The 13,966-nt window shown below is 39.0% G+C and overlaps 1 protein-coding gene across 1 annotated transcript in view; it reads left to right on the forward strand.

Annotated features, from left to right (window-relative positions):
* Positions 1 to 13,966, forward strand: part of SLC9A7 (solute carrier family 9 member A7) — a 197,785-nt gene that overhangs the window by 120,129 nt on the left and 63,690 nt on the right. The window contains exons 6-8 of the mRNA XM_020992885.2: positions 4,575 to 4,680; positions 8,417 to 8,558; positions 13,000 to 13,105. Of these exons, the coding sequence (XP_020848544.1) occupies positions 4,575 to 4,680; positions 8,417 to 8,558; positions 13,000 to 13,105 (354 nt within the window). The remainder of the gene's footprint in view (positions 1 to 4,574; positions 4,681 to 8,416; positions 8,559 to 12,999; positions 13,106 to 13,966) is intronic.

The following is a 13,966-nucleotide window of genomic DNA, read 5'->3' on the forward strand; positions in this document are numbered from 1 at the left end:
TTTTTTAAAGATCTGAGTAGGCTGGAACATTGAGCCACATCTACTTAAATGATATGTAATGAGGATAGATGTAATGCCTTAACACTTGTATTTCAAAAACCAATTTCACAAATGCAAATTACAGAATAGTTCTCCTGAAGAAGATATGGGGATGTTATTGGGTTGCAAGTTCAGTAGGAGTCACAAAGTGTAGTATGTCAACTAAGAAAGCTTAAGCTACCCTAAGCTAATTTAAGAAAGGTAGAGGGTCCAGGACTAGGGAAGTATTCTGTACTATAACCTGTCCTGGTTAGATCACATTTGGGATATTGGGTTCAATTAGGTATGCCAGTTATATTTTAGGAAAAACACTTATAATCTGGAAAATGTCCCCAGAAAAGGCATTCAGGAAGGTGCAGGATACTTAGTCTATACTATTGAATACCTACTGAAGGTATTGGGCCTTTCTAGCCTGGAGATGAAAAGGCTAGGGCAGAGGATGAAATGATAGCTATCTTCAAACATTTTAAGGGCTAGTTCACAGTAAAGGGATTAGACTTGTTCTCTTTGATACCAGAGAGTAGAACTAGGGACAGGGGGTGGAAGGTAGAAACCAGCAAATTAGATGAAGTAAGGAAAATTTTCTCAACCATCATAGCTAACCAAAAGTGAATGGGACGTTGTGGGATGTAGTTGGCTTCCTTCCCCCATGCCCTGCTAGTGGTCTTCTGGCAAAACATGGATGGCTCTTTGTTGGTTATATTCTAGAAAGGATTTTTACTCCAAGATGAGCTAGACTGGTTGGCCTCTGAGGTCCCTCTTCCACCTCTTGGATTCTGGGTTTTCATTGCTGTCGTTTTCTATTCCATCCTGTTTTCCATCATTGAGAAAACCAAACCTTCATAAGCACTGAAGAAGACAAAGAGCACAGCCTACTCAGTTTCCCTCTATCCCATCTGTTGAGGGTTAGGGTCAGAGGAGTAACATGGTAGCTGAGAATATGGAGAAAGGCTTAATATCACTGGATGCATGTGGCAGATGGGTTTCTACTTGACATACTTGGGGAGTGAAAAGCTTGAAATCTAGGGCTAAAGTTGGGGACCTGAACAATATGGTAAAGTCAGCAGGAGAAATACAAGGGTGAAATTCAAGTGTGTCCATTTTTAGTTCTGGCCAGCCTGTTAGGGTATTTGGGGGAAGAATGCCAAGGGAGAATGTTGTTTTGGGATTATTATCCTTGTTATCCTTGTCCTTCATTATCGAGGATAATTTAGAGTCAAGGGTATGTTACCTTTAGTACCTGTAATTAGCATAATAGAAGCATAGAATCACAAGAGACTTTCGGAATCCTCTAGCCTAAACCTTTCATTTACAGACATGGAAACTAAAGCCCTAAACATATTGTGATTTTCCCAGGAGTGCAAAGTGGGATGGATTTAGTTTCAGGTTCAAATCCTTCCTTTGCCCCTGGCTAGTTACTTAGTCATTCTAAGCCTCACTTTCTTCATTTGAAAAATTAAGGAATTGGACTAGATGGTTAAGGTCCCTTCCGATTCTAAATCCATAATCCTATGAATCCAAGAAGATAATGGAAAATCTAGGATGAGAACATGTATCCCCAGACTCTCAGCTCACTGGTCTGTCCACTGAATTTACCATGCTACATTCACCTGAGTAGGTCTTAGAATCCTTTTTGTTTGTTTGTTTTTTGTTTGTTTGTTGTTTTGTTTTTTTGTAACTGGCTATAGAAAGTATGTAGGAAAAGTCTTCCTCTTTAGTACCTCTGATTGACACAGTAACTTACACTAAGAAAAAAAACCCATCCTCCTAATTTCATGTTTAGTGTTAACAGGAATCTATCTTCTTTTCCAATTTGTTATTTCTTTCTTCTCAGCCTGGTGAAAGCAGACCCAATCAGATTCAGTTTCAGCCAAAGATAAGAAACAATGAAGAAGAAAGCTCAAAGTCCACCCTAAGACCTGCCCCAAACTGCTGAATGTCCAGGAGTTTGTTTGAGCAACAATTCACAAATATTTTGAATTGGATCATTTTTCACATTCTTTCCCTTTTCATACTCCTGACTGTGCTGCCAGATAGTGTAGAGAAAAGAAACCCTAAATGATAGCTAATCTGGCAGAGTACTCTACAAATAGCTTATTTTATTCTTTCAACAATCCTCAGAGGTAGGTGCTGTTATTATCCCCCTTTTACATTTGAGGCAGACAGCGGGTTAGGATTAAGTACACTTGACTAGGGTCACATAGCCAGTAACTGAGACTGGAACTGAACTGGGATGTTCCTGATTTCACAGGCCTGGCATTTTCTCAACCGAGCCACCTGCTGCTTGGAGTTATCCTTGACTTTAAGCCCCAACTTCGCCAATGACTATGTGATTTTGAGTGCATAACTCATTTTGTCTCTCTAGGTCTCATTTCCTTCATTTGTAAGATAAGCGGCTTCTACCATAAGATCTTTAAAGTTCATTCCAGCTGTATGATTCTCTGATATTTTTATAATGTTTTTAAATGAGTCCATTAACATTTTTTTTAAGAATTTTGTGAATACCTTTTGAGAGAGTGCTGTTGGATATTGCATTTGCTTATCAGTGAAGATTAAAGTCTTTTAGAGGGTACAGCTTCTCACATTTACTACCTGGATGACCTTGGCCAAGTCAATTCAATAAACGTATTAAGCACCTACTGTGTGCCAGGCACAGCGGTAAGTCACTTAACTACTATGTGTTTCAGTTTCCTCATCTGTAAAGTATACATAATAATAACACCTGGGCAGCCAGGTGGCTCAGGTTCAGCTACCAGGGCAGTGGATAGAGCACCAGTTCTGGAGTCAGGAGGACCTGAGTTCACATCTGGCCTCAGACACTTCCCAGCTGGGTGACCCTGGGCAAGTCACTTCCCCCTGTTTGCCTCACATTCCTCATCTGTGAAAATGAGCTGGAGAAGGGAATGCCAAAGCACCCCAGTATCTTTGCCAAGAAGACTCCAAGTAGGGTCGCAGAGAGTCAGACACAACTGAAATAACTCAACAACAAATAACACTTACCTCAGAGGACTGTTGTAAGGATCAAGTGAGTTAATGTATGGAAAATGTTTTGCAAACTTTGTAGTGCTAGCTACCATTATGATAGCGGATCTGATTGGCAACATTTTTTGTTATATTGGTTTTCCTTTTTCTCTCAACATATAGAAAAAATAAACAGAAGAAGGGTTATTTAATTGAGAGTAAACCAAAAGGAACTAACTACAATGACTGCTTAACTTGTGTTAATAAGTAAGCCAATGCATAAGGAACTCTTTTTGGAATAGTGTGGTAGGTAGAAACATCTAATGACTAAATTTTTTCCTGCTTTATCACCTGATAAGCTCTATCAGAATGTATAGGAGAAAGATTAGCTTTTTCAGTCACTTGGAATTTGTGGTATGAAAATGATAAGCCCTTTGGAGAAAAAAAAATACAATTAGAATGGACCTTCTTGATATCTGTGAGGTGGTTCTGAATGTTTAGAAAAGCCATTCAGGCCTCTCCTTTTGAAATACCCCCAGGATGTGTTCCATGATCTAATGGTACATCATAAAATTCTCCAACCTAAACTAATTTCCATTCTCATTTTTTTCTTTTTTCAGTGCTTTCAGTAGAAAGAGGCCTATGTTGGAGTTAGGAAGCCTGGTTTCTAGTTGCAGCATTTTCACCAACCTTCTTTAGCCAAATGGTACTGTCACCTGAGTGACCTTGGACAAGTCATTTAACATCTTATAGTTTTCTTATTTGTAAAATGAAGGGGTTCAACCAGATGAATTCTAACTTTCTTTGCAGCTCTAAATCTGTAATAATTCCACAGAACCATATCATCATGGAAAGGAGATGACATGAAAGTGCTTTGAAAGGTTTAAAAAAACAAAACAAAACAGCATATGAGTACAAGTTGCTATAAATGGGCTTTGAACTGTGTTAGGAGTAGGAAGTAAAATCCAACCAATAGGGCATCAAAACTCCAGAAAAGTTAAAAACAACTGACTTAAAGTTATAAAAGGCCAGTATTCTGGAACTAACCAAAAGTATAATTTTTGACAAATTCTGAGAATTGATGGCCTGCTGATGACCTGGCATGACTGTAGGTAGGTTGCTCAGTGGATAGAACACTGGCTTACAAGTCAGTGAGAGCTGAGTTCAAATCCAGCCTTAGACACTTCTTGGGCAAGTACTTAACCTATGTGTCTCAATTTCCACATTTGTAAAATGGGGATAATAATACACCTGCTTCCCAGGGTTGTTGTGAGGATCAAATGAGAGGTTTATAAAGTGCTTTGCAGACCTTAAAATGCAATATGAATGCTAGCTTTTATTATTATAATACTAGTTTGTCCAGAACTTCAAGGAGGTTAGCAATGATGTCTGCCATAGACAAGTGGGATGATATTTTTGCTACCCGTTCCATAGGTAACAACTTTTTTTTTTTTTGGTTTTTGTTATAACAAAGGATTAACTTCAGTAAAGCTGGCTTAGCTTGGTCTACAAGGGAAAGAGAAAGAATTTTCCTGATGAATCTATCTGTATCTTTGTTCTTTTTTTTTTTTCAGTGACTGTATTGGCCATATTTAATGAACTACATGCTGATGTGGACCTCTATGCCCTTCTGTTTGGAGAAAGTGTCCTAAATGATGCTGTGGCCATAGTGTTATCCTCGTGAGTAATAATTCATAATAAGGAAAAGGTGTTTCTTTTTTTTAATATAAATTTATTTATTTTCAATTTTCAATATTTACTTCCACAAGATTTTGAGTTCCAAATTTTCACCCCATCTCACCCCCCCAAGATGGTATGCATTCTGAATATCCCTTCCCCTAGTCTGTCCTCTTCTATCTCTTCTCCCCTTCTCTTATCCCCTTCCCCTTCTATTTTCCTGTAGGGCAGGACAGACTTCTGTACCCCATTTCCTGTATTTCTTATTTCCCAGTAGCATGTGAAAACATTTTTTTAAATATATGTTTTTAAAACTTTAGGTTTCAGTTCTTCTTCCTTCCTCTCTCCCCAACCACCCTCACTGAAAAGGCAAGCAACTCAATATAGGTTATACATGTGCAGTTATGCAAAACACTTCCATAGTAGACATGTTGTGAAAAACTAACTCTATTTCCCTTAATCCTATCCTGCCCTCCCATTTATTCTATTCTTTCTTTTGACCCTGTCCCTCCTCAGAAGTATTTGCTTCTGATTACCCCCTTTCCCAATCTGCCCTCTCTATCATCCCCCTGCTCTCTTGTCCCCTTCTCCCCCTATTTTCCTGTAGGGTAAGACAGATTTCCTTACCCAATTGAATGTGTATGTTATTCCCTCCTTAAGCCAAATCCTATGAGAATAAGATTCACTCATTCCCTCTCACCTTCCCCTGTTTCCCCTCCACTGTAAGAGCATTTTCTTTTCTGTTTTTTTTTGTGAGATAATTTACCCCATTCTACCTCTCCCTTTCTTCTTCTCCAATATAATCCTCTCTCATCCCTTAATTTTATTCTCCAGATATGACCCCTTAATCTTCAACTCACCCTGTGCCCTCTATCTATTATCTATCTATCATCTATCTATCTATCTATCTATCTATCTATCTATCTATCTATCCATACATACATATAATTTTTTCCTCCAACTACCCTAATACTGACAAAGGTCTCATGAGTTATAAATATCATCTTTCCATGCAGGAATGTAAACAGTTCAACCTTAATAAGTCTCTTATGATTTCTCTTTCCTGTTTACCTCTTCATGTTCCACTTGAGTCTTGTATTTGAAAGTCAAATTTTCTATTCAGCTCTGGTCTTTTCATCAAGAATGCTTGAAAGTCCTCTATTTCACTGAATGACCATTTTTTCCCCTGAAGGATTATACTCAGTTTTGCTGGGTAGGTGATTCTTGGTTGTAATCCTATCTCCTTTGCCCTCTGGAATATTATATTCCATGCCCTGTGGTCCTTTAATGTAGAAGCTGCTAAATCTTGTGTTATCCTGATTGTGTTTCCACAGTACTTGAATTGTTTCTTCTGGCAGCTTGTAATATTTTCTCCTTGACCTGGGAACTCTGGAATTTGGCTAATATTCCTAGGAGTTTTCCTTTGGGAATCTCTTTCAGGAGGAGATCTGTGGATTCTTTCCATTTCTATTTTGCCCTCTGGTTCTAATATATCAGGGCAGTTTTCCTTGATAATTTCTTGAAAGATGATGTCTAGGCTCTTTTTTTGATCATGGCTTTCAGATAGTCCAATAATTTTTAAATTTCTCTCCTGGATCTATTTTCCAGGTCAGTTGTTTTTCCAATGAGATATTTCACATTTTTCTATTTTTCATTCTTTTGGATTTGTTTTACAGTGTCTTGATTTCTCATAAAGTCATTAGCCTCCAATTGCTCTATTCTAATTTTTAAGGAAGTATTTTCTTTAGTAATCTTTTGGACTTCCTTTTCCATTTGGCCAATTTTTCTTTTTAGGGCATTCTTCTCCTCATTGGCTTTTTGGACCTCTTTTGCCATTTGGGTTAGGCTATTTTTTAAGGTGTTATTTTCTTCAGTATTTTTTTGGGTCTCCTTTAGCAAGCTGTTGACTTGTTTTTCATGATTTTCTTGCATCACTCTCATTTCTCTTCCCAGTTTTTCCTCTACTTCTCTTACTTGCTTCTCAGAATCCCTTTTAAGCTCTTCCAAGGCCTGGGACTGATGTAGGAGCTTTGACTTTGTTGTCTTCTTCTGGTTGCATATTTTCATCTTCTTTGTCACCAAAGTAAGATAATATAGTCTGACTCTTTTTGCACTGCTTGCTCATGATCCTGGCTAATTACTTGAGTTTTAAACTCTTTGTTAAGGTAAGAGTCTGCTTCCAATGTGGAGAATGTACTGTCCCAAGCTTCAGGGGTTTGTATAGCTGTTTTCAGAGATACTTGTAGGGACCCGTAAATTTTCAGTTCTTGCAAGGTGGTATGATAAGGGGCAAGGTGTTCACTCCTTTCCTGGCCTGTGCTGTGGTCTGTTAGTGACCACAAGCACCCCTTTCTGTCCTGGAACTGTGAGAAAAGTTTCCTGTCCACAGCCACTACAAGCTCCACCGTGCCAACGCTCCTTCTCACTCCAGGACCCCCGTCCAGAACTGTGACCTAGATCCAAGCATGGGCAAAGCAAGAGATTCTTGCCTCAGTACCAGCAGAGAAATCCCTGCAATCTCCCTCTGATAAGCCACTGGATTCCCCCTCAGTCTGTGGGCCGGAAGCTGGGGAAGCAGCTGCCCACCCCAGAGCCGTGTTCTCAGGGAACTAACTGGATCTGAGACCCTGCCTTCCTCTCTCAGCACCGCAGAAACAGACTTTTCCCACTGACCTTCTAAGTTGTCTTTGGCATTCCTGGATTGAGGAGTCTGGAAACAGCTCCCCATGATTCAGTCCTCTGAGGCCTGCTTCAGGTTCACTGCAGTCTGCGTGCCCATGCTGCACTGCGCTGCACTCCCAGCCCAGCACGATTTACCTTTCTGATCAATCATCCAGGTTGTCTTGGGCTGGAAATTTGTTTCACCCTGTCTTTTTGTGGGTTCTGCTGCCTTAGAATTTGTTTAGAGCCATTTTTTATAGGTATTTGAAGGGGTTTGGGGGAGAGGTCAAGCAAGTTGCTGCTTTCACTCCGCCATCTTGGCTCCGCCCCCCAGAAAAGGTGTTTCTTGACTGGTATGCTGTAGGCTGAAGTACAAAAGTCTATTTGTATTCCCTTTTTTGGGGTTTGGCCTCATGATTTTGTCATTGTAATGAAAGCCCTGAGTTCTGAAACTTATAGTGTTAGAATGTTCCCTGGGGCACTGAAAAGTAACCTGGCCAGGGTTACATGGGTAGTATGTATCAGAGGTGCATCTTCATGACTCTGAGGCCACCCCTCTCTTTGCTATACTGCATTGTCTCTACTGCTGTCTGGTACGGTGTCAAAAACTGCATCACATCTAAGTAAGACTTATCAGCTTACTGATGATGCGCCATTTCAGTCTTCAGTCAACATGACTTAGATTTCAAAGAACCAAGATGACATAGTGCTGTACTTGGAAAAAAAAATTGGCTCAAACGAATGCAATTATTTCTTTTTTTTTTAATCAAATTAACCAATTGTTTACCTATTTTATTTGTTTTTTCATAAAAACCGATTCCTAGTTTTCTTTATTAATTCAGTGGGTTTTTTTACTCTCAATTTTACTTATCTCACTTTTTAATTTTTAGGATTTCCAATTTAGTGTTTAATTGGGGATTTTTAATTTGTTCTTTTTCTAGTTTTTTTTTTATTGTATACCCAATTCGTTAGTCTGCTCTTTCTCTATTTTATTGATGTGAATATTTAGAATGTAGTATTTTTTTAATCCTTACCTGACCCTGCTTTTAAAAATGTCCCCTTTTCCCTTAAACTCCAGGTCTATTGTTGCCTACCAGCCAACTGGGTTGAATACGCATGCTTTTGATGCCGCAGCATTCTTTAAATCAGTAGGCGTGTTCCTGGGAATATTCAGTGGCTCCTTTGCCATGGGAGCAGTGACTGGAGTCGTGACAGCTCTAATATCCTTTCCTGTGTTTTTTCTGGCTCTGACTTTATCTTGCATTAGACTTTGAAAAGAAAGAGTGTAGATTGACTGTTAGATTAAAGTCTTCAATCTAGCACCTAAATTGGATTAGATCCCCTTGAAATGTCTTGCTCTTGATGAAGGAAGAGTGTCTCAACCTGTTTTCAGTGTACAGCTACTAGATGTTTATCACAGATATTTGGGAGGAGCACTTGGGATGTTTGTCACCCTCCCATCATCCATAAGCTTTCCATCTCATGCTTTCATGCCTGTGAATGTCTAAATGTTTATCTGTCCTCTGCTCCTGGTACAAACATCTGTATTACATTTTCTCTATTGAAAATTGTCTTTCAGCCTCAGTGAAAAGTTTTTCCATATTCTTGTAGTTTATGGGCTTATGTTCCTGGAAAACCTAACCTGATTAATGAGCTGCTTGCTGATTTCCCCAAAGAAACAGGGGATATATTCTCGACCAAGGATCTCATGCCTGAGTCTGGTTGTAAGTGACCACAAATAAACTGACTTATTTAGAACTAGATCTCATGGGTGTGGCTTTGTCTGCTGACATAAATCACAGCCCTGCCTGATTCTTATCTTTATCTTCCTATAAATCTTCCACAAAACATCACTCATTGTTATGGAGGTCTTCCTCTGATTGTTTTAATATCTAGAAGATACTGTGGGTGACTAGGTGGTATAGTAGGTAAAACACTGGGCTTGGAGTCAGGAAGACCTGAGTTCAAATACAGACTCAGGTACTTAATTGCAGTGTGACCCTGGGCAAGCCGCTTAACCATTCTCAGCCTGTTTCCTTATCCATAAGATGGAAATGATAATAACAATAATAATAATAATACCTGTCTCCCAGTGTTATTATGATTTTTTTTTATTTTTAGGCAATTGGGATTAAGTGACTTGCCTAGGGTCACACAGCTAGTATTTAAGTGTTTGGTCTGAGGCTGGATTTGAACTCAGGTCCTCCTGACTTCAAGGCCAGTGTTCTATGCACTGTGCCACCTAGCTGCCTCTTAATGATTTTTAAAAAATTTTTCGTCCTGAGGTTATTATGAAGATAAAATGAGATGGCATTTGTAAAGTGCTTTGCAGATGCCCTAAAAGCACTACATAAATTTCAGTTGGTATTATTATTATTGCAAATGTAGCATTCAGACTGTCCATCTGTTGTGTCTCATTCTCGCTAAATGACTGGGTCACCTCTATTTCCAGGCATAAACCATAAATCTCATATTTACTGTAACCATAAATGATTTGCCTGCCTAATACAAAGCTTTCTAAAGTGTCTATAAATCAACAGAACAAGGCAACAGCCACCAAGTATATAAAATTGTACTCATTATGATTTAGCATTATATATTGTGTGGAATACTTATCTTCATAATTTCTATTTTATATTTGCTAGCATAAATCAGTAGGTAAAGGGCTACCTTCATCAGGGTCATGGAGTCCAAAATGGATTCTTTGGGGAAATTTTCCACAGGCTTCTGTGGAAATAAGGGAATATTTGGAAAAATTGTGGCATTTTGAGAAACTGATGAAACCAGAGATGGCTGTTTTGCTGACTCATTATATTGATTGCAAATCTCCCTATAATAAGCATAGGTGTTAGGTTTTTTGTTTCAGAACAATCTTCCTCCTTCTTTGAGCCACCATCTAACCAGTGTTACCAACTTCACCTTGTGCTATAATCATAAAATTGAAAAATCATTGAATTTCAGCAATCACTTCACTTACCATTTTGTCTTCCCCGTTTTACAGATGAGGAAAGTGAGGCCCAGATGTGTTCAATGACCACGTAAAATTGCATAGCTAATTACTGGCAGATGTACTTGCATTTAAGATTCTAGAACTCACAATTACTTGTAATAATTATTTCATCCCTGGATCTTCCACCACTTATTTTGTAATGCCAAAAAACTTAACTGCTTTGGCTTCAGTGATGGCTTAACATAAGATCACAGTATGGAATTAGACCCTGAGGTCTTTCCAAAATTTGGACTGCAGCAGTCATTAGAGCACAGCCTTTTATCAGACATTTTAAAGGACCGAATATAGGTATGTGACTATAAAATAATGAGATTGATTTATTTTTAAATTAAATTTTATTTTATTTTCAGATCTTCATCTGTTTCAAATCTACTCCTCTTGAGAAAGCAAAGAAAAAATACCCATTAGAAATACATTCAGTCACACAAAAACATTCCTACATTGGCTGCCTTTCTTTGTATCCCCCAGTACTTAGTATAGTGCTTGGCACATTCACTGTTGTTGTTCAGTCCTGTCCTATCTTCTTGACCCCATTTGGGGTTTTCCTGGCAAAGATCCTGGAGTGGTTTGCCATTTCCTCCTCCAGCACAATTTATAGATGAGGAAACTAAGGCAAATAGGGTGAAGTGACTTGCCTAGGGTCACACAGCTAGCAAGTGTCTGAGGCCAGATTTGAACTCAAGAAGATGAGTCTTAAGTCTTTAAAAGTTGTTGATCTTTATAGTACTGCTGTTATTGTATAAATTGTTCTCCTGGTTCTCTCCTTACTCTGCAGCAGTAATGAGGTTGATTTCATAAGTATACCAAAACTTAAATTTCTAAATGAGTGCTGCCCTTCAAAGTAATCACCTTAGGAAGCTATTAGTTATCCCAATGATGCTGCCATTGCACCATGTTTTTTGGAACTCCTCTTTGGGAGTCATCTGCACAGATGGTTTACCAATATTTGTAACTATTCTTCATTCTTATTCCTACTCTTTATTTTTTTATTCTTAACTCTTTTCTCTTGTTCCTTCTCTTCTTTCCTCTTCTTCTTCTTCTTCTTTTTTTTTTTTTTTGGCTAGGCAATGGGGTTAAGTGACTTGCCCAGGGTCACACAGCTAGTAAGTGTTAGGTGTCTGACGCCGGATTTGAACTCAGGTCCTCCCGAATCCAGGTGCTCTATCCACTGCGCCACCTAGCTGCTCCTCTTTCCCCTTCTTTCCCTGTGTCACTGGCCTTAGCTCTATCCCATCCCTCCATCCTCTACTTCTTGAGTCAGAAGTCCACATACACCTAGGAAAGAAGGGCTTTGGGGCCAGACTGTGGGTGAGAACCAGTGGGAGACTTACATGGATCATATATGAAGGCAGGCTTTTACTATTATAAATTCATTTAGGGGCAGCTAGGGGGCCAGTGGATAGAGTGCTGGACCTGAAGACAGGAAGACCTAAGTTCAAATCTGGCTTTAGATACTTATTAGCTGTGTGACCCTGGGCAAGTCACTTAATCCTGTTTGCCTCAGTTCCTCATCCGTAAAATGAGCTGGAGAAGGAAATGGCAGACCACTTTAGTATCTTTACCAAGAAACCCCAAAATGGGGTCAAAAAGAATCAGACACAATGGAAAATGACTTAATAACAACAAAATAGCACTCATTTGGCATGGAATCGTATACCACCTTGTTGATATCTTTTTGTAATGCATACTTCTCATAACCTATGCTAGATAATAAATTCCTTCAGAAAAGGAACCATGTCTTATACTTGTATGTCCCTTAATAGTAGTTATTTAGCACAATGCTCCATACATATTAGGAAATCAGTAAATACTTAATGTTTGACAGAATTGAGCCACTTTCTTGTAACAGGCTGGATCAAATTTCACAAAGCTGTGTTATAGAGGTGGGAATTGATAATGGTAAAAAATATTCCATGTCAGACACATAGATAGGCAATACAGTTAGTGTAAAGAGAACTGGCCTTTGAAGCCTGGGTTCAAGCCTGCCTTCTGACAACATCCTGGCTGTGTGACGTGAGAAAATCACTTAATGCCTTAATAAATTGCAGAGAAAGTGCTAATCTGCATTGGTAGAGGGAGTTTTCTCACCTGGAAGTTCCTTATACCAATGAAATTACCCTACGACTCACCTCCATCCCTGCCTGTCCTACGTCCCATGTACTGTGTTTTGGGGAAGCAAAAAAACTGAAAACAGTTCCCTACTTTTTGGAAGCTTACATGCCAGTAGGGGGAAATGACGTGTATGTTGGTAAGAAAATAGAAAATGCATACAAATTTTTTTTTCCTCTGGACTGGACTGGGGTGCAGGGGAAGTAATACAAGCAAAGGCCTTTTATAGAAGGTAGAACTTGGGCTGAGGCATACAAAGAGAAGCTGGAGGTGTCAGGAGGCACAAGAGAAGAATTTTCCAGGCACACAGAGAGAAAATAGCTTTCAGGTTTTCTTAACAGTTGAATTTTGAGATTTTTTAAAAAATCTCAGTAGCTCAAATAACTCTATATGGTTGGGAAGGTTAGAGGGAAGTGTGGATTGGGATTTTTTTTTATGGGAGGTCCAGGTGGGAAGGGGGAGGAATAGGGGAAAAACAGTTTATTGGTATGTTTCTTTGTAACTTCAAGTTGCCCATAAATCAGTCCTTAACAGATTCTAACGTGACCAAGTTTACCAAGCTTCACTGCTTCCCCCTGCTGGAGACTGCTCTCTTTTTCTTAATGTCCTGGAGTACCTTCCTTTTAGCGGAAGCCTGTGGGTTTACAGGTGAGTTCACAGATCTAAGAGCTGGAAGGTGCCTCAAAAGGACATCTGATCCAGCCCTTCCTTTTACAGATGAGAAAACTGAGGCTCAGGGAAGTTAAGGGACTTCCCCAAGGTCACACAGGTAGTGAGTGGTAATAGGCAGGATTTGAAGACCCTGTTACCCCAGGGCCAATGCTTTTTCCTTTGGATTGTCTCTTTTTGCACCTAGGCTCCCAATAACAAAAATGAGTGACCTTCTGTGAAAATTGACAATAGTTATCAATTTAGTTGACTCCCTAAGTCTGGGTGCTTTTTAGGTATTGTTATAAGAAGGTTCTGGTCCATTGTGGTATTTACCTCTTCCTAAAAACCTTGTCCTTTATTTTTTAAAAAAGGTCACAACTTATTCGGTTGTCAGAACTGAGATAGATCCCTTTCTGCATCTAATCTTTGAGCATTAACTTTAAGCCTTAGTAGATATATTTTGTATATGAAGAGATTTACTGAGAATATTTCCTTCCCTAATCTACTTTTTGTATTACTTTGCTTCAGGAAGCACACACACACACACACACACACACACACACACACACACACACACACATATATTGGTATAAGGGAAATAATATTTCCTTTCTTTTTAAAAAATTTATTCTGAATTTAAGAAATAAAACAAGCATTTAATAACAGCAGAATAGGGAAAAAAAGATGATACCCTTTTATGTTATTCACTCTTTAACCCAGATCCAATGAGAGTAAGGTTCCAGCACTACCAGCCCTCCACCCTTACCTGCTTCCTCTGTATCACTTCTTCCTTTCATGCCTCATTTGTATGAAGTGGTTGCTCCTTTTTACCTTTTCCTGCCCAATTTTGTTTTTTAG

Source organism: Phascolarctos cinereus, unplaced genomic scaffold, assembly GCF_003287225.1.
Source record: "Phascolarctos cinereus isolate Bilbo 61053 unplaced genomic scaffold, phaCin_HiC Scaffold_726;HRSCAF=1367, whole genome shotgun sequence".
In the NCBI taxonomy this organism is placed as follows: Eukaryota; Metazoa; Chordata; class Mammalia; order Diprotodontia; family Phascolarctidae; genus Phascolarctos; species Phascolarctos cinereus.